The sequence below is a fragment of the Nipponia nippon genome, unplaced genomic scaffold (genome assembly GCF_047370975.1).
Source record: "Nipponia nippon isolate SJK-2023a ecotype South Korea unplaced genomic scaffold, ASM4737097v1 scaffold_1, whole genome shotgun sequence".
NCBI classification, from domain to species: domain Eukaryota; kingdom Metazoa; phylum Chordata; class Aves; order Pelecaniformes; family Threskiornithidae; genus Nipponia; species Nipponia nippon.
In genome coordinates this window covers 37,470,187-37,489,058 of record NW_028262290.1, presented here as the reverse complement: position 1 = coordinate 37,489,058, position 18,872 = coordinate 37,470,187, and the positions used below count along the sequence as shown (strand labels likewise).

Sequence of the window (18,872 nt, the reverse complement as noted above, 5' to 3'; positions counted from 1 at the left end):
ATCATTAGAGGAAGAAAAGTTTTCTATGGTTACAGTAAAAGGCAGCCCTAGAAGGCTAATCAAGTAGATAGAATTGGAGAGTTCTCTGAAGTAGTACAGAGATTCTAGGAGGATTTATCTGGAGCTAAGTAACTAAAGAAAAGATGAAAGTGATTTCTTGGAGTGACTGGGCCTACTAAATTGTTAAACCAATAAAGGTAAGTTGTTGGCACAGGGAGATCTTTGAAAATGGAGTGCTTGATTTTGGTGCAGGAGAGAGCAGTAGTCAGGGCAGGAATTCAACAGTCACTGAATAGAGAAGCAATAATGTACGTACAGGATTCTGGATGTACGTGAGATATGTAACATGAGAAACGGACAGCACAAGAGGAAAAGCCGAGGGATGACTCGAGTAGGAACCAGGAAAATCAACAAGATGGATGGAAAGAAAAGGATCCTTCAGAAGGAAGGTAAAACCAAAACTGGCCAATGTAACAACAGAAAGGTGTAAAGAGAACAAAGAGGAGGAGAAATTTCTGTAGTTGCTTTTTCCCACAGAAAACACAGGTAAGATTTTTGGTCAAAAGAAGAGATGTTTTAGAGCAAGTCAGATTTCTAGTCAGCTAGTCACGTAAGTAAGTGCAGTTGTTTTGCTAGCACAATAATTTTAAGTTTAAACAGGAAATACTATGCAATTGAGAAAGTTCACATCTATTTTAATTTAAATTAGGAGTGAGGAGTGAAGGAGCCTTTCAGTTATTAAAGGTATAAAAAAATGTATTTCGACTTAAATCATAAAACATGCAGTGCAAATCTCAGTCATTTCAAAAATATTTTCAGATGTGAGAAACAAAATAAAACTAAAATCTAGCGTTTATTGGCAAAGATCAGAATAGCAGAATAGCATGATAAAAAAAAAGGTAGTACAAAAGAATTTTTAAGAATAAAAGAAGTTGAAGGCATCTTGCATTACAAATCATATAATCTAAGGAGAAATTGCTAGGGAGTTCTTCCTTTCCGTACACTGTGTAGCAAGAAGGGGTGAAAACTTCCATAGCATTTGGAATTTGTTGAAAAGCAAATGCTTGACATCCAAGGTTCACTTCTAACCCCAGGTAAGTCTCTACTTATACAAATAACCTAGAAGTACTCTCTGGCCTGTGGGTATATTTTGAAACGGAGAAGATTTATAGCGATGATAAAGGAGAGTTGCAGTGTCCTGTAATTTTCCCATAAGCAGGAAATCATTATTTATAGGTACCTCAAATGCTTTTGAATTCAGAGATCCAACAAATCTCATACAAAATATGCTGCAAGTAATAGCCTCAATGTATCTAAATTCTTCAGATAAAAGCTATATTTCCCTATATTGTATTTTCAATTACTAAGCTATGTTCGGACTCCAAGATGCAAAGTTATTAATCTCTGTAAGTTTTTTTGGTTTGTTTTTTTTTTTCAAAAGACAGAAGGCTAAGGCAAAGACCTATCACCAGGCAATTTTCAAGAATAACCAGTAATTTTGAGTGTTTTGATGCTTGTATTTGAGATACCGTGGCATGCATTTCAGAAGCGTACGGACTGCCAGTTCTTTTCGCAATGTGTGTACAGCACAGATGAAGATCAGGCTTGAAAGGTTTTCTTCTTTTTTAAGCATAGTCACCTTTGGGGAAGATTCTGGCTTTTCACAGATAATGTTCAAGTACACACAGAATCCAGGCTGTGGGGTTGATAGAGTCAACTCCAGTGTCAGTTCCGTCATCTGAGTTGTATTCAAATTTCAAACAATTCAAATTTCAAACCTATTAAGTTAGTTTTAGTAGGGGGCAACATATTCCCAAATTGTCCTATTGTCCATATACCCCATAGCAGCTCTGCTGGTCCGCTGAGCAGGGCTTGGAATAGGACTGCACAGAAAATTGGGTGTGTGAAAGAAAGTTTGGAAAGATGCGAAAGCATGTGAAGTAGCGGTGTGTTCCTGCAGGCAGTTACTATAGGCCAGCTGGTGTGCTGGAAGTTTGACACTCTTCTAAGGTTATGGCAGCTTTTTAATCTGCTTGTTCCTTGCAGTGGTGGTTAACACATTTAAATTTGTGCTCTGGTACGTGGTAGAGGGGAAGAACCACTTCCTTCAGCATGCAAACTTTCAGAAGCACCCCCCTGCCCCCCCCCCCCCAAAAAAAAAACCAAAACAAAAAACCAAAACCAAACACACAATGTAAAGAGATATAAAACCAAATTTTTGTCAATGTAAATTAAGACTTTTTTTTTTTTTAATCAGTGCTTTTTTACTTTGTAGATTGTTAAGTGAAAAGAAATGTTTGAAGGAAAATAAAATCCTGAAGGCTGAGAATAAAGTGAAAATGCCGTTGTGTTTTTCCTGGATGCTTTGGTATACATTAAAATGAGGATTATTTGAGATATTTAAGTATGGGACATGAGAGAGGGAAAAGAAAAAAGAAAGAATTGGGGTAGTGTGGGAATCGGTGAAAACTGGTTTTATTTTTGAAAGTTTTAAGTCTAGAATTCTTCCTATGTGGACTTGCACTGGCCAGCTGGTACACATGTACCTCTTCATGTGTCTTTCTCAGTATTGGTGCTTTGATTATCAATTTTATCAAGTCATATGTAAAATTAAGTGAAGTTGAGACTCATTACTGTTTTGTAGGTATAAATCAGGATTGCTTACACAAGACGTTAGCGTTAAGCTGGTATATAATGAGAAACTGGGAATGCATTATTATGTTGGTGAAAACACTTTTAACCATGACCTCAATATATTTTCTTTTTTCTTTAAGAGGTGAAGGCACGAATACTCTTGGCACTTCTTGAGTATACAGGTAATTTTGCTTGTTTTGGGAGTGGGGGAAGTGAATGCGGATGGTTTGAGATTTTTTTTGCTTTTGGACAGAATAGTGTGTTAGAGACAGGGGAAAAATCTCAGACACGATAACCTGATAATCAACAACTTTACCCCTGTGTTTACAGTGAGTATTCCTGAAGAACACAGCAATTCCAAAGATGTTTCTAACAAACATTGTGCATTTTTTTTTTTTAATGCAAAATACCTTCTCTGGTCATTTACTTTGGATCTTGGCAGATGAAATAACTACTAAATAACTGAACTTGTGCACAGTACTTCTGCTGTCTTTCTTCTTTTGTGCTTTTTCCTATTTCCTACCTTTTATCTTTTCTCCTTATTCCCATCTATTTCCAGACTTACATTACTATTCTAACCCATACCTTTCCTTTTATTTTTTTTTTAGAGAACACCTTTTTTTAAGTCGCTCCTTTTTGAAAGGGGTCTGATTATTCTGTGTATTATTCTACCATCACCCCATACACCGTACAGCTTCAAATACACAAAATAGGCATGTGTGTCTGCAAAATAAATGTCAATAAATCAGTATTTAGAAAATAATACTTGCAGCAGAAGATTCTCTATAGTTTGTAGGTGCATAAGTGTTCAAGTAAGCAGTCATATTTGACTGTAAAAGCCGATTATATTAACCATCTTGCAGCACTATATGAATGCATTATTATTTCATGATTTTGTTATGACACATAACAGCAGTTTTATAAAGGGGAATATAACATTTCTTTGTTGTCAGATTTCTTCCAAATATTATAAAAGTTTTTAGTAATTCCTCAGGTGTTTCAAAATAAGTGACCTGAGATAATACAGATAATACCCCAGACTTGTTTTTTTTTTAAAGCAGTTTTCCCTGTTTGCATGGTTTCATAAGTTCTTAAATTCTGTAGTTTATTTTGTATAAAAATCTTTTTGTGAAAAGAGCCCAGAATGCTCTTGTATGCAGTATCTGATGTTCAAGTAGTATTAAATGAGGTTTGGAAATGAGGTGTTGGAGACACAAGAGGGCTGCTTCAGAAGCAGGCAGTACAGAGGAAGGCACTGAAAGTCAGCTGCTGTTATACAGAGATGAAACTGAGCAAAGCGAGGAGAGAGAATGTGTGTTGGGCTCAAATCCCTGAGTGCTGCTGTGACATTGGGAAGTTTTTGACCGTGGAGAAGCCAGTGGGATTTTTGAAGCTGGAGATGGGTGGAGTTTTTAAAGATGAAAATTCTGTCTATACTGGATTCTGCACAACTTGAGAGAGTGGAGAGAGAGAGAGAAGTTAATTTTAATAATCAAAACAAAAAGCGATGAGTCACAGTGCAGAATCAGTAGTGATTAGACCATTTATGGAAAACTTTCCTGAGGTCCTGAGAGGCTGGCAAATGGAATAGAGTGGTCACTATTATCAATAGTCAAGGAAAAGATTGAATAAGATCTCAGAAGGAAAACAGACAGAATGGAGTTACTTTGAGCAATACTTGGAGTCAAAGAAAAGCACATTTTTAAAGTCACTATTAATTTTGTGGGTACAGAATTATCTCTGCTGACTTACCCAGTCGTCTAAAGTCTTGCCAGCTCCATAGAGAAGGTGGAAAAGGAGCTAAGCCTCTTAGAGGCAGAGGAATCTAAAAGTGAGGACAAAGATTTTAGGCTTTGGAAAGACCTCGATATCACCTAATCTTCTCTTGCTCTGGGAAAGATTAAGTCTACCTGTACCATTTGTGATTGATGTTTGCCTAACAGCTCATAGTGATAAAAATATTTGAAGATCTTCAGAAAAGAGGAGAAGGAGGAAGCAATGAATATTTATTACCACAATTTTGTGCTTTATTGAGAACATGTTTCCCTTTCTAACTCTTTTGACCTTTAGCTAATCTAATGCCTGTGCCCTCCAGAATAAATTGGTAGGTTAGCTCGTCCTTAATTTAAATCAGCTGCTAATGGTTCCATAGACTTCTACCGAGGGACCTGTCATGGACTCTCCTGACACCATAAATCTCTGCTGCTTCTTGGATATGTGATGCTGCTTTGTGCTTATTTTATAGATTTCATATTCGTATATAGATTGTATTTGGATAGATTGTGTTCTGGTAGCAACACTCGTATATGCCCTGTCTGCACTTCACAGCAGGTAGTCTTCATCTGCCCTACCCAGCTGGTAGCTGTGGAGTTGAGCAGATGATGCAGTCGTATTAAGAGCTTCTGACTATGCTTGCTTTCCTGTGGAAAGTAAATGTTTTTGTGCCCAGCTGGTTCTCCCATTGCAGCAAAGAGATCCGACTCACATCCGTCACCTTGTAACACCAGAAGTACACAGAATTGATGGCATTAAAATCTACAACATACGTTGTTTGTGAAGAACTACTTTAAAGTCCAGATTTTAAATACATTTCTGCATAATTTTAGAATTATAAAATAATCTTTTAATGTGGAAAATGGCAGTTTTGGTCATGGAGTGTCTATTTACTGGGAATAACATTAGGCTGTAAACTTGTAATTTACTTTACGTTAAAATGACTTGTTTTTTAGACAAAGAAAAAAATTCCAGCTCAGTTCCTTTGCTGTTAATTAATCTCCTGCTCCATTTTTGCTTTCCCTCTTTTGGCTTTTACCCATCACAGATAGCGAGATACAACTGAGGCGAGACATGGTCTTCTGTCAGAGCCTAGTGGCCACAGTCTGTGCTTTTTCAGAGCAACTAATGGTGGCCTTAAATCAGATGTTTGACAACAACAAAGAATATGAAATGGAGACGCTGGAGGCCAGCAGAAGGTGGTTGGAACAGATAGCTAGTGCGGGTCTTCTCCTTCATTTCCAGTCCCTGCTCTCGCCTAACATGGTAAGACTTCTCATAGTGGCATGCTTGGTCACAGCCCGTATTTGTTCCCTGGACCAGGGGCACAGTTAAACAGTCTTAGTCATAAATGTGATTTTCTGTGTCCTTTGTGCTTAGCTTGTTACTTAATTAGCTGCTATTTGGACAATTTGCAATTTAGATAATTACAGATATTGGAAGTGTTTGCTTGTGATATGGGAAACATGTTTTCCACAAAGACAGCACTATGCTTGTTTTGAGTTAGCAGATAGTGAGTTTACCCTTGACTTCCCACCGCTATCGTAGCTGTTCCCTAGGAGTGAATGTAGTATTAGGTGATAACCAGAACTTCAGTTTGCAATAAGCAGCAATGCAAGGTAAATAAAATACCTGGTTTGGATGATTTTATCCCCCAAAAAACAATAGGTCTGTAGTAGCTGAAGGACTAGAAATGCTAGTCTGTTTTGCTCCTGTCAGGGTAAGTGGAAATCTGCTGTTTCTTCACAAGGCTTGGCAAAGAGCCATGGCTTAAGAAACAATTAAAAAAGGGACATGGTTTTGTAGTCCTCTAATCCCCAGTTATCCAAAGTGCTTCTTCAGCTATTTAAGCTGCTTCTCACGCTGGACTGGTTCCTGCTAACCTGAAGAACTGTGAAGCAGTCTGTGCGGTCTGCTCCATGGCAGCCTTCTCAACCTCTGGAGCTGCTCACTGAAAATAACTGATTGTCATGTTATCACAAAATAACTGTTGTCTTTACAGTACTGAATACTTCTGTTTTTTCTTTCAAGATTGTAGAGATTTCTTTTGTAGTGAGAATGCATGCTACTTAGCTATTTTCACGTAATCAGATACCAGCAGTATGCATTATTGAATTGAAAATAAAATTAAATTTAGTCTCTTCTGTCTAACTGTTCTTAACCAAGGGAAAAGGATTTAAAGACAACTTTTTCAATACCTTCTCAGCACTGTTTTGCTTACAAATGATCTGTGTTATTTTAAACAAGGGTATTTGAAGGAAATTACACTCATTATGGGCAGAGTTCAGTAAAGAATGAGCAGTTGTGCAAAGATTTCCCATGTCACTGAATGGTTTTCAGACTGTTCTGCTGATAAAACTGCTTTGTCCATAGAGACTTCATAAACTGAACCAGGACACAAAATATTTCTAGCAGCTTTGCTTTTTCATAAATACAAAGGGGAATGCTATTTCACTATATAGATCAGGGAAAACCAAGTTTTGTTGTTTTTTCTTTTTACTTTCTGTAATTCAGTCACCTATAGTTTATTCTTATTTTATAGGCAAGTAGTTTATTATTCTTTGCCTTCTTACTGTTTCAGTTTTTAGAGGAGGAAAAATGCATGCCTCAGATTTCCATTTGGCTCTTGCTAACTTGAGGTGCTAGTGGAGGGTTATATAAAGAATAGAATTACTTTAAGTGGTTATTGATTTCTGCTAGAATTGCTCTGCATATTTAACTCAAGATAACCATACTGGGAGATGACTGTATTCCTTTTTAAAGGTTCGGTAAAGTGTCCTGAGAAGTTAGTAATTTGCTTCCTGAAGCTTTTTTGGTAAATTAGTCTGGATCTCTTTAGCTATCTCTTTAGCGCAGGAGTACACAGAGTGAACCATAGGTGCAAATCAGATTATTCACATCTCTGCATACTTGACTTGCATCTAGAATGTTGTAGTTGAAGGTGCAAATCGCCCTGAGCTGTACTCGTTCTGAGCTACTGGTTCAATTATTGGTGCCTAGAGTGGACACGATGAACTCCCATCTGTTATTTATACATGAAATGCTAAAGTTATGGCTTTTTTTTAAAAGAAATTTGCTAAAAGAATAATTTGTTTTTCACATTTCCCCTCTGTTAATTTACAAGCTGGACCTGGTGTCAAGACAAGCTGTTGAAGTCTGGTATCTTGCATAAAGAATAATTACCGGATTGTTTGATTAAAAGCCATGAGAAATAATGGTAGCTATAAATTACCTATTAATTTACTATGTGAAACGCTAACATTCATTTTAATAATCTTGGACTAGAAATAAAAGGAAAAGTGCCAATTGAAACAAAGATACTTACATTATCTATGAGTTAATTAGGTTATACATTGCCTCAATTAAATGTTGTGCAACATTCTGTAGTTACTTTTATGTCTTGCTCTCATATTATTTCTGGTAGGGGAAACATCTGGCTGAAATGACCATTTCACTTTTTCTTTTGCCCTTTTTAGGCTGACGAGCAAGCCATGCTAGAAGATACATTGGTTGCACTGTTTGACTTGGAAAAAGTTACTTTTTACTTCAGACAATCCGAGCCAGAACCACTAGTTGCGAGTGAGTAATTATAATTAATATCTGGGCTTTACTGTTCAGAAACGTTTTCTGTATTCGTAACTTTTTTCTCTCCTAGAACATTACCTCCCACAGGGAATATTATATAACTGGGGATTATAGAGAATTAGTAGATCTGTAGCTCTCCTAATATTCCTAGATTTCCTGCAATACAGCTAACATCAGTGACAATGCAGAATCATTATCTGGCAATGTCAGCAACCTTGGGGGCAAAACTGTTTGCTTAACCGAATTTTCCATTGGGAGTATGTGACTGCATCAGGAAAGTCCCTGGAAGATCTAGTTGTTACTGAAGAGAAAATAAGCTTGAAGGTCTTAATAGAGAAATGCAACTGAGATGAGATGTGGAAGCATAAAATCCATTTCATTTTATCATCTGAAAGACAAAGTAGATCTTGGAAGAGCGCCTTGAAAGGAGACGGCAAAGACTATTAGGACAGCTTTAAATTGTGCAAGAAACTTTCTCCAAGACCTGCTGGTGCAGACGATCAGGGTCCTGAACCCTTCCTCCCAATACTTGCCCAGCTCACAGGAAGGGACTGTCTTCACAGTCCGCTGTTTATACCCTTCACTAATTTTCAGCCACTCCTTTATTAATATGTTTTCAGCCAGTAGAGATTTTCCTGCAGTGAACTTTGTTTAGTGAGCAAAAAGCCCTCATTTTTTCCTAAGTCTCATAACTCCCCTGGGAGGGGAGGAAAGCATGTCTGCTTCACATCAAGCTTTTCTAGCTAGAACAATTCCCTTGCCGGATCAAGACCACACATGAGAGAACTTCTGCAGTAACAAACCCAGAAGACACGAAACTCCTCCACAAAGCTGCCCATGCTCCGAAGAATTCAGTAGCTCAGGGCTGGTAGTCAGGTAGAAATTAGCCTATATAAGACCATATTTATTTCTGTATAATTCAAGTAAGGACCCTGTTCAGAGTGTTTGTTTTAAAAAGAAGCGCTGTCAAGCCAGGTAACAACATGGAACTGGATTTACAGGAGGGCCTCCTGATGGGGAGTTAAGCCCATGCCTGTCATGAGCTGTTCATATTGCTGTATCTTCCGTCTGAGGTGTCTGTGCTAAAACAGAGATAAATGGAAAGTCCGTGTGTTCTAGGATTGTCGTAAATTCTGTATTTCCTTTTGGTTTAAGTGTTGCCACCACAGTCATCCTCGCTGTAGTTACAGAAGGCAAGGAACTGGCAAATTTATTTTTTCCATTTATGAGTCTGCATAATCAATAAAAGAAAAAAAAGTCTTTTTCTTATTACCAAAAATAGTGAAAAATGTTCCTTTGGAATCTTTTCCATTTAGGTGCAAAATAATTTATGTAAACAGTGTAAAAACTACATAATAATATTATTAATGCAAATCACTAGATTTTATTGTTACTGCTTTCAACTTGGAGACTTTTGTACGGAAATGATACTTAAACAGGAAATACGTACAAAGCTTCAATTGAATTCAAGTGACTTCCTCTGAAACATTTAGCTAAATGGAAAATTTTTGTCAGCTTTTGCTAATGGTCATTACCTGTTGATCATCTGGCAGAATACACAAAACGTATGTTAGGGAATCACTGTAACTGCAAAATGATGGTACTAGTTGCCCTGAACTCTACCCCATTTCATGTATTATGACATTTAGCTTGTCAAAGTGTAATGAAATGTGCTTTTATAGTTTTATATATTCTACCGTAATACATTTGTTTTCTCAGTTGAGTCCTGATTTTTAATAATGATTTAATGAATATGCTGGTAGCTACTGTATATTTACCTGTGTTCTATCCCACAAAAATCTGAGGAGAATCTGACTCTATATATCACACTGACCTTATACATCGTGCACCTGAGGAAGGCATGTGAAATATGGCTAAAGGTATCCTTCCAGTGATTTTAAACTATATGCTGTATATAGATGTTTCTTCAGTTTTACAGGGAATACAAGTAGGATGCTGCCAACTGCATTATTTCCTTAGTATTTTTGCTGTCATTGACAGGCTGGCAAAGATGACAGTTACTGCTTTTCTGTTTATCTGCTTCCTCATAATGGATAGGCCAAAAGTGGCCACAGCAACACTGAGTATAATGTAAAATACTGCATGTATTAGGTTTGTGTCTGCAGTGATTTTTGTCTAACCGTGTGATTTTTGGGTGCAACAGTTCCTGGAAAAGGATGTGTCATTGCTTTTAATGAAATAGTAACACTGACTGTATTCTTAGATGTACCAATCACATACCAAGCAGAAGGAAGCCGGCAAACCCTGAAGGTTTACTTCTACCTTGATAGTTACCATTTTGAACAGCTTCCTCAAAGGCTGAAGAATGGAGGGGGATTTAAAATCCACCCAGTACTTTTTTCACAAGGTAACTTGAGTTTGAATTACACACCCCCCCCCAATCTTTTCACAAAATATTTAACTCTCTTTGAAAACCTACTTATTCACTCTGATTTAAATCCTTTGTAACTGTAAGGGCACAATGCTTATATTTAAATATGTTGTTTAATGTGGTCATTTATTGAGAACTTTGAATTAAAATGTGAATTTAAGAAATGCTGTGATTTGTGATTAAAAAAAAAAAAAAAAGAGAGGCATGGGTATACATTTCTAAGTTTATACCTGTTAGATTATTCCAACACCAAAGAATGAATCCTCTTTCATCAATATTGTTTTGTTCTTTGTAGACATTAGTGGACAATAGTCAGACCATGAAACTTGCTTTTAGAAGTGTTTTGCATTCCAGATGCTATTGTAATCTCTTCCTGTTACTTCAGATTTAAGGACTACATTGTTATCTCCTGAGAATTCTGTGTCTTTAAAATGTTATGAAGACTTAAATAACATTTTCAGGCTTTTGTAGTTACGACACTGCAAACGTTACCGAAGTGATGAATGGTGGCGCTGATGCTCAGACTGTTCATAAATTGCAGGCAGCCTGCATTAGCTGCAGTGTCATTACAGTCATCAGGAGCGTGGAGTTTGATTCACTGAAATGGTGAATGTGAGGTGCTGATTGCCTTGAGCCGCCTTTGATTTCAGAGGGAGATGAAAGTACTCCATACCTTGCAAAAGGCTTCCAGGGTCTATGTGGAACAGGCAGAAGTCAGGCATACAAATGAAGGTTTTGAGGAAGGTTTGGTCTCTGATACATAAGGAGAACGTAAAAGGAAATAGCAAACAGTAAGATACGTGAAGAAATAGCTGAACTTACTGTAAACTTAAACCACACAATTTTTTAAGAATAAGATCCCTGAAGTCTGACTTTTAAACAAACTAATAAAGACAGACTTCAGTGGATTTCTTTTGAACAGATTGATTTCAGTCATAGGGGAAAATGAGAACACTGAGCAGGAGACACATTTCAGTAGAGCAGACAAAAAGGCCCATGAAAGAGAACAGAAAATACCTTGGTTCAAATGAAATCCTGGAAATACTATTTTTTTTTTAAGTTCAGAAGGGGATTCAGTGTGCTACAGAATTTATTTTGCAGAATTTTTTCCCTTTCTGTTTCCAGAAGCCCAAAACATTTGAGTCTTAGGATAAGCATCTTTGTAGTCAGCTAAAGGAAAAGGGCAAAGTTTCATTCATGTTACATCTGCTTAATAATTTTCGGTAACATAGAAGATTTCTTTTTTCTTTATCATACCAAATTTCTTTAATTTTCAAGGATCCCCCTTCAAAATAATCCATTAGAATCCAAGAATAAGAAGTCCTGGATAAGAAGTTAAATCCTAGAGTTTAAATCATTATTTTGTTTTTTTCTCCTCATTAATGAGTGAATTGGGATTCTGTTTTTTACTCCTTTTCTGTGAGATTTGGCTGAGCTGCCATCAAACTAACTCAGTAGATCCTTGTCTTTAACTGAAATTTATGAGCTACAAATGTAGAAATCTTCTCTAAGTTCCTCTGTGAAGTGAGTTCTTGCTTCCCAAGCTTAACGGAGCTAAGCTGTTTCCTGCCTAAAATACAATTGTTTATGATGCTTTCAAATGGAACATTTAGAAAACCATGGTTTTCGAATACTTCATCAAAGGCACACGTCAGTGCACATCAGTATATTTATCTCTCCATTGCTTTACTCTGTGTTGCATAGCTCCATGCCTAAAATTACAAGTCTATGTGTTTGCAGGATTGGGACTGTAGACATTTTTAAAAGTTTTAAAATGTTTACCCAGGCTGTATTATGTATCCCTCCACTTGTAAAAACAGTATTGTGCAACCATATACTTCAGTGTATACATTCAAAGGGATTCTGATTTGCAAGATTGGGGTCTGAGAAAGTTGAGATATTGCTCTTGGCATTCAGATTTCTCTATGTCCTACGTTATAAATGAGATCTCAGCAATAAATTAGCTTAATTAAAAGACACTTTATTTAATATTAAAATTCAATTTATTTAAAATTGCTACTTAGTCTCTTAATTATGTAAGGTTTTTTAATTCTTTAGGTTTTCATAGAATCCTAGAATAATTCAGATTGGACAGGACCTCAAGAGGTCTCTAGTCCAACCTCCTGCTCATAGCAGCGTCAGCTGTGACATCAGACCAGGTTGCTCGGGTGTTTATCAAGTAGGATCTTGAAAACACCCAAGGAAAGAAACTGCACAACCTCTTGGGTAACCTATTACTCTACTTAATTGCCCTAATGGTGAAAAAGTGTTTTCTTTCTATCGAGTTGAAGCATCTCTTTTTTCAATTTATGTCCATTGCCTCTTGTCCTGCCAGCATGCATCATTGTGAAGAGCCTGGCTCTGTCTTCTTGTTGACCTCCTTGTAGCTAATGGCACCTGGCTGGTAGGTCCCTCCCAAAGCCATCACTTGTACAGGCTGAACAAGCTCAGGTCCTTCAGCCTCTCCTGACAGAGTGTGCACTCCACCCCATGACCATCTTGGTGGCCCTCTACTCAACTCTTTCCAGTTGATCAACAGCTTTTGTGTACTTTGGGGCCCAAAATTAGACACAGTATTCAAGATGCTATCTAATGAGTGTTGAGTAAAGTGAGGATAAGCACTTCTTTCAGTCTACTGGCCATGCTTGTGTTAATACAGTTTAGGATACTCTTGGCCTTCTTGGTTGCCAGAGAGCACTGCAGGCTTATGTTGAGCTTGCTGTCTAACATGACCCTGAGGTCCTTCTCAGCAGAGCTGCTCTTTAGGCTCTACCTTCCTAGGTGCAGGACTTGACATTTGTCCTTGTTCAGTTTCACAAGGCTCCTGCTGGCCCATTCCTCCAGCCTGTCTAGGTCCCTCTCTAGGTGGCCCTGCACTTGAGTATATCCACTGCTTCCCCCAATTTGGTATTAGCTGCAAACTTGACTTGCCTCCTCCAGGTCAGTGATAAAGATGTTGAACAATATAGATCCCTGTGGTATTTTGCTTGTAACGGGCCCCTAGGTAGACCATGTCCCATTAGCTACTACCCTTTGAGCCTACCCATCCTTCCAGGTTTTTTTCCCATTCAGTTGTCTGTTCATTCAGACCATAATATCCTAACTTGGATTCAAGAATACCATAGAAGACATGTTTGTAGGGAAACCTTCCTTACAAAAGAGCTTTCTAATATATTAGGTAGAAAAATGTTAAACCCTTCAAAAAGCGGAGAGCCAAAGCACATGCTGTGGGATTCCCTGCCAGCACCCGTGAGCATGGCTCCTGCAGTGCCTGTAGAGGCAGAACTGTGTGCTTCAGCCAGTCCCGACAGATGACTGAGTTTCCCGGTTGGGTAATCTAATTGGATAAAACCAACTTTATGCCAGTAAAATAAGCAGTACGGATTAACAACTCTGTTTACACTAACATGCTATTATAAATGGAGTTCAGTGGATATTTTTGTGGGGGCTCTCTGGTGTGACTTAGCACGAAGGAAGTTAAGAAGCAAGTCTGACTGTTGAAATTTAATATTTTTCACACAAAAGTAGAATTACAAACTCTGAAAGCACAGAAGGGGAGTGCAATTTGCATGTTCTTTCACAATGAATGAATTATTTATTAACTGGTCATATTAAGCAGTACAAGCAGAATTAATATTCTGTGTGCAGCTGAAGCTGTAAGACGGCAGCATGTTTCCATCAGAACTCTGCTTATTGCTTGCATTTTCTAATAGCGTGATGAATTCTTAAAATGTGTGTGGATTATTAAAGTGGCAATATTCCTAATTGTAAAGACTTTAATGCTTCTCCCCAAAAACCTGTTTCACCAAGAGCCTGTGTTTTCTGTTATAATAAGGTCTTAACGTGAAGATCTTGATTTTTCCAGTCCAAATTTTCTTGAGAACCTTTCAAACACTTGATTTGACTTGGCTAAAGAAAAGGTTAAACTTCCCTGAGTATCTAGATTAAAGGGGCTGGGCGAATGGTTGTTTGTTTTTTTTTTTTCCTTCCTTTCTTTTTTTGAAAACTATTGCTAGGAAGAGCATCCCAAAATGGAATAGTAGTTTGTTCATTTTTGCCACCTTTTAATTTCTGTGCAATGATTGTATGAGAAGGACATATGATCCTTCCTTTAATGGGAGTCTTTGTTTAATTCCTGAGTTCTTGTAGCAATGTTCAGTCTTGCTTTGGTGAAGTGAATACAACAAAGGTGGACATAGTCAAGTATTTGACTTTAGAAACTTACCTGATCCCTGAAAAGGAACTTATATGGCATTTTCAGAGATCCAGAGAAGTTTGCTTTACTTGATCCAGAAGCAGGCATTCACAGTGGGAATAACTAGAGGTTCGGGTGCTCCACATCTCCCAAAATCAGGCTTCGTGAGTTGTTAGGCATCCCTCCGTGAAAGTAGCTGCTACATTAATCCTTTCTTTCCTCTACCCCAGCTCATTCTACTGTTTTCTTCCAGGATATATCAGAACTAAAAACCACATTTACATTCACAGGGCAGGAGTAGTTTAATTAGAGCAACGGAACTCAAACTAGCGCTCTCCTTTATATTTTCCACAGGGCAAGAAATATAATTTTTCCTGTAAATGAAATCTTGAAGAGAGATCTGTATGAATTTGATGACATACAGAAACAGCTCAGCAATCCATAGTGGGGTCACAGTCTCAAGGTTAAAAAGTAATTCACTAGTGTGTGAACAAAGCTACAAAGAAGGTGAATGCTAAATATTTAATACTGATTTTTCTCTTCTCCATTCTCCTTTCTCTTTTCACAGCACTGGAGAGCATGGAAGGATATTATTACAGAGACAGTGTCTCAGTAGAAGAATTTCAAGCTCAGATTAATGCAGCCTCACTAGAAAAAGTCAAGCAGTATAACCAGAAGCTACGGTGGGTAATAAACCAACATTCCTGAGATTAGTTTACCAAGTTCTGCTTTTCAACTCAGCTTCTATGACACATCTTTAAACTGAAGCGTGTTGTATGGTGGTTGGTTTTTGGTGCATGATTGAATAAGATCCAAGATTCATGGTTCTGACTTTTTTGATTTCTGCACTGTTAAGTTACTTTTAAAAAAAATGTTTTCCCATGAAAGCTATAGCTGTAATTGCCTCCAGGTTGTTGTACCAATGCATATAGAAAAGGAAATGGTTACTTGATCACAAATGGAGTATCAGAATTGCTAAACATTATGATCTGATTTTGCAGACTGTATTTACCTAATGTCTACAGAATAGGACTTAAAAAATAGTGGTTTTTTCCTCAAAGCTGAGCACCTATCTCCCCACCCCCCACCATACTAATGGGAATATAAACATATTTGGATACGTGTATCAGGTTCGGGTATGGGTTACAGAGTGCATATTTGCCAGTATATGTAAAGATTGTGCAGCTGTGTCTTTCAAAAAATATTTCATTAAGAAGTTGCACATAAATACAGAATTTCTGATACACAAAATAATCTATTAGTTATGAAGTAAAGTTATGAAGATGTCTACATAGACCACTCTTGCGTCTCACTGTATCTGTGAAAAAAAAAAACTGTTTGAGTACACTTATTTGCATGCGTTGAAGAAAAAGGGTGCAAAGGACTGCAGTAAAATCACATCTATTCACTTTTAAAATTCTTGAATCGGATGGAAACATTATCATTTCACTATAACTGTTAGGCAGCTTCTAAAAGCAGCAGAGAACAGGAGTTAAAAAAAGAGGTTAAGGACAGTGAAGAAGGAGAAAGAGGATAAATGAGGGTCTCTTTTTCCAATTCCTTCACCTGTTGGTCCACTGCTGTCTTTGGAAGGTTTTCTTCATGGATCTTGCAAAAGTATTTCTCTAATGTGTTATCAAAGCAGCGGACTTTCTAGATTCTGTTTTAAACTAAGCAGTACAATAGCAAAAGTGATTTTAAAGCCAGTTGTATTCAGTGAGTACTGTGTATCTAATTTTTTTTGTGACATCTGTGTCAGTGCACTTGTATATTAATGACAAATATAGTATTTATTTAGTATGTTTTCCACCTTCTTGTATTAGTACTTCCTATTTGGAAAGAAAAGTTCCTCCTGAGTATTTATTTGACAAGGCTTATGCTATAAATCAGTTTTACAGAAAGCTTTGGTCATGCCAGTATTTGGCCTAGATGAAGTCCGCTAGTGTTGGAAAGAGATTTCTATCAGTTGGACAAGGCAGGACTTTTTGTGCTGCTGTTTGTTTTTTGTTTTGTTTTGTTTTTTTTTATGAATAGGCCCAATTTGGCCCCCACAAAAATCCTTAAAAGAAATTCTTCCTGACTTTATGCTCTGGCATTCTCTGACCTTGCTTATCTCGTGTGTTAGGACCTCCCATTCATGCTGTGGCTCTAATGAGGTACATTCCTCTTACAGTGTTGTGACTCACAGCTCTGATCAGTTACTAACCTCCAAGGCCTAGTTTTGCAAGAAGTTACTATGCAAAAGTTAGCATTCAACAAAAATTACCATGGGTAGCTTGTTCCAGCAACAAGAATAGGAAAATTTTGGATTTTTTTTTCCAGCCATCTAATGTCTGGTGAGAACATTCAGTAATTGACTTTTTTTGTTTGCTTTCTGGTGAACTCTACCCATTTCTTAAATGAGGCACAAACAGCTTCAGGAATTCACTGACATAATGTGAAGAGGAAAAACAGAAAAGCAGCTGCTTCATTCTTGTTCTGCCATTTGCTAGCCTGTGTAGGTGTTTGGCCAGGAGAATCTAATAAAGTAACTACAGCAGTAAAAGATATTAACATTTGAATAATTGCCCTACAGAAGAACAAAAAAGTGAAACTGAATATTCCCTGGAAACATACTCATTTGCAATAATACTATCTTAAACTCTTCACGCGGAAGAAATCCTCTTTGCAGAACCACCTAATCAGTAATAAAATAAGTCATTCAAGACACAATCCATAAACCATTCTTTTTTCATAGAAAAGAAATGCATTGCTTGCTTCTGAAATGACCATCTGATGACCATCCTATAATCTCTCCATTGCTACAGCAGTAGAAAGCAAATGGGAGCAACAGCAAAGGAAAAAGTAGTGAGAGAAGAGGATGGAGACTAGTGGGAATGAAACCACTGGTTGCCAGTGACACCGCAGCCAAGCCATCCGTTGATGAGAACTCTTGATACAAGTTCAGCTTCTCTTATTCCTGATGCATTTAGATAATAATGTTCTAATAATGTGGAACAGATGAGACCACTTTGTTGTGTATGGTCCCACTTACAAGCAGAGATGTTGTCCTGACTTGGGATGTACCCAAGCAAGACAGTAAAATTAAAAATGAGTAGTACCTTTGCTCAGCTACCTCTTAATTTCTTGTGATAAAGTATTGAAAGCTTGAGTACATAGAATGTTTTTGAGGAATGTGGTGTCTTTTGGGTGACAAATCTGATACTGATGTTTGCCTTAAAATAATTAATTTACAAATTATTTATTTGAATGAATCAAAAGATATATTAGTAAATTTGTAGTTGATTTCAGGAAGGATAACTTTTATCCATCATATAAAGTCAAGAAGCTGAATCCTTGCTTTTATTGCCAAATTCATTCGTAACTATGGAACTGTGACCAGCTTTTCCACAATATCAGAAGTGATACAATAAATCCAGGTGCAAAATTGTCCTCCTTGACACTGATTTGAGCATCATAAGAGCTTCTGTCTTTCATGGTTCTTGCTTTGGGGCTTTTGCAAATACTACCTCAACTATGAAATAGTAATGATAAGATTATCATTTTTATGAGAATGCATGAAAGACAGGTGAAAATCTGTTATAGAATTTCATGCTTATGTGGAATGGAGAGAATGTCCCTCCATCTTCTGTAATAGACTTAACCCTAGCTATTTGAATCTAATTAATAATATAAGGGAACTTTTATTCTAAGGCCAGCTAAAGTTAAGTTTTTCTACAATTCCTGAGGCAACATCCCGTACCCCAGCAATATGTAGTAAGTCCTTTATGGGAATGAAGACGTTATTTTAAAAAAACCCAACCAATACCTAGTTTATGAAATTTCTGAAACTGCTGGGAAATCTTCAGCATCTGACCCACAGTTATTCTTAATCGTGCTGGATTTCTTTTTCACAGTCAGACAGATTGCAGTGATTTTTATAGTTCACCAATTCTGATTCTCTGACACTGATAAGGAGAAGGAAGTTATGCTCAGATTCTGTTTGCACATTGAGCTGGTGCTAGTAGCTGCCAGCAAGGTAAACTTAACCTCATCAAATTGTTTGCTAATGAGAAACATGCAGTACAACCAAGTGAAAGTAATTAGGTCAGCAAAGATTTTAAAGACCTTTATTACTATGTGTTTGATAGCTCAGCAGTTGTCTTCTAATTTAGAAGAGGACCAGAAAGAATGTGTGTATCTGACCTGTACAGAGGCTGATGTTAAGTGAGCCCATTCTGTATTCTCCTGCCTCCTCCCACGTTTCCCCATCTTCTTCCTTTGGCACTCCTTGCCATTCGAATAGGCTTTTTC

The 18,872-nt window shown here is 37.3% G+C and overlaps 1 protein-coding gene across 1 annotated transcript in view; it reads left to right on the top strand.

Moving 5' to 3' along the window:
- PREX2 (phosphatidylinositol-3,4,5-trisphosphate dependent Rac exchange factor 2) overlaps positions 1-18,872 on the top strand; it is a 187,227-nt gene that overhangs the window by 128,396 nt on the left and 39,959 nt on the right. Inside the window, exons 32-36 of the mRNA XM_087751836.1 lie at positions 2,775-2,816; positions 5,456-5,673; positions 7,884-7,986; positions 10,217-10,360; positions 15,148-15,262. Of these exons, the coding sequence (XP_087607962.1) occupies positions 2,775-2,816; positions 5,456-5,673; positions 7,884-7,986; positions 10,217-10,360; positions 15,148-15,262 (622 nt within the window). The remainder of the gene's footprint in view (positions 1-2,774; positions 2,817-5,455; positions 5,674-7,883; positions 7,987-10,216; positions 10,361-15,147; positions 15,263-18,872) is intronic.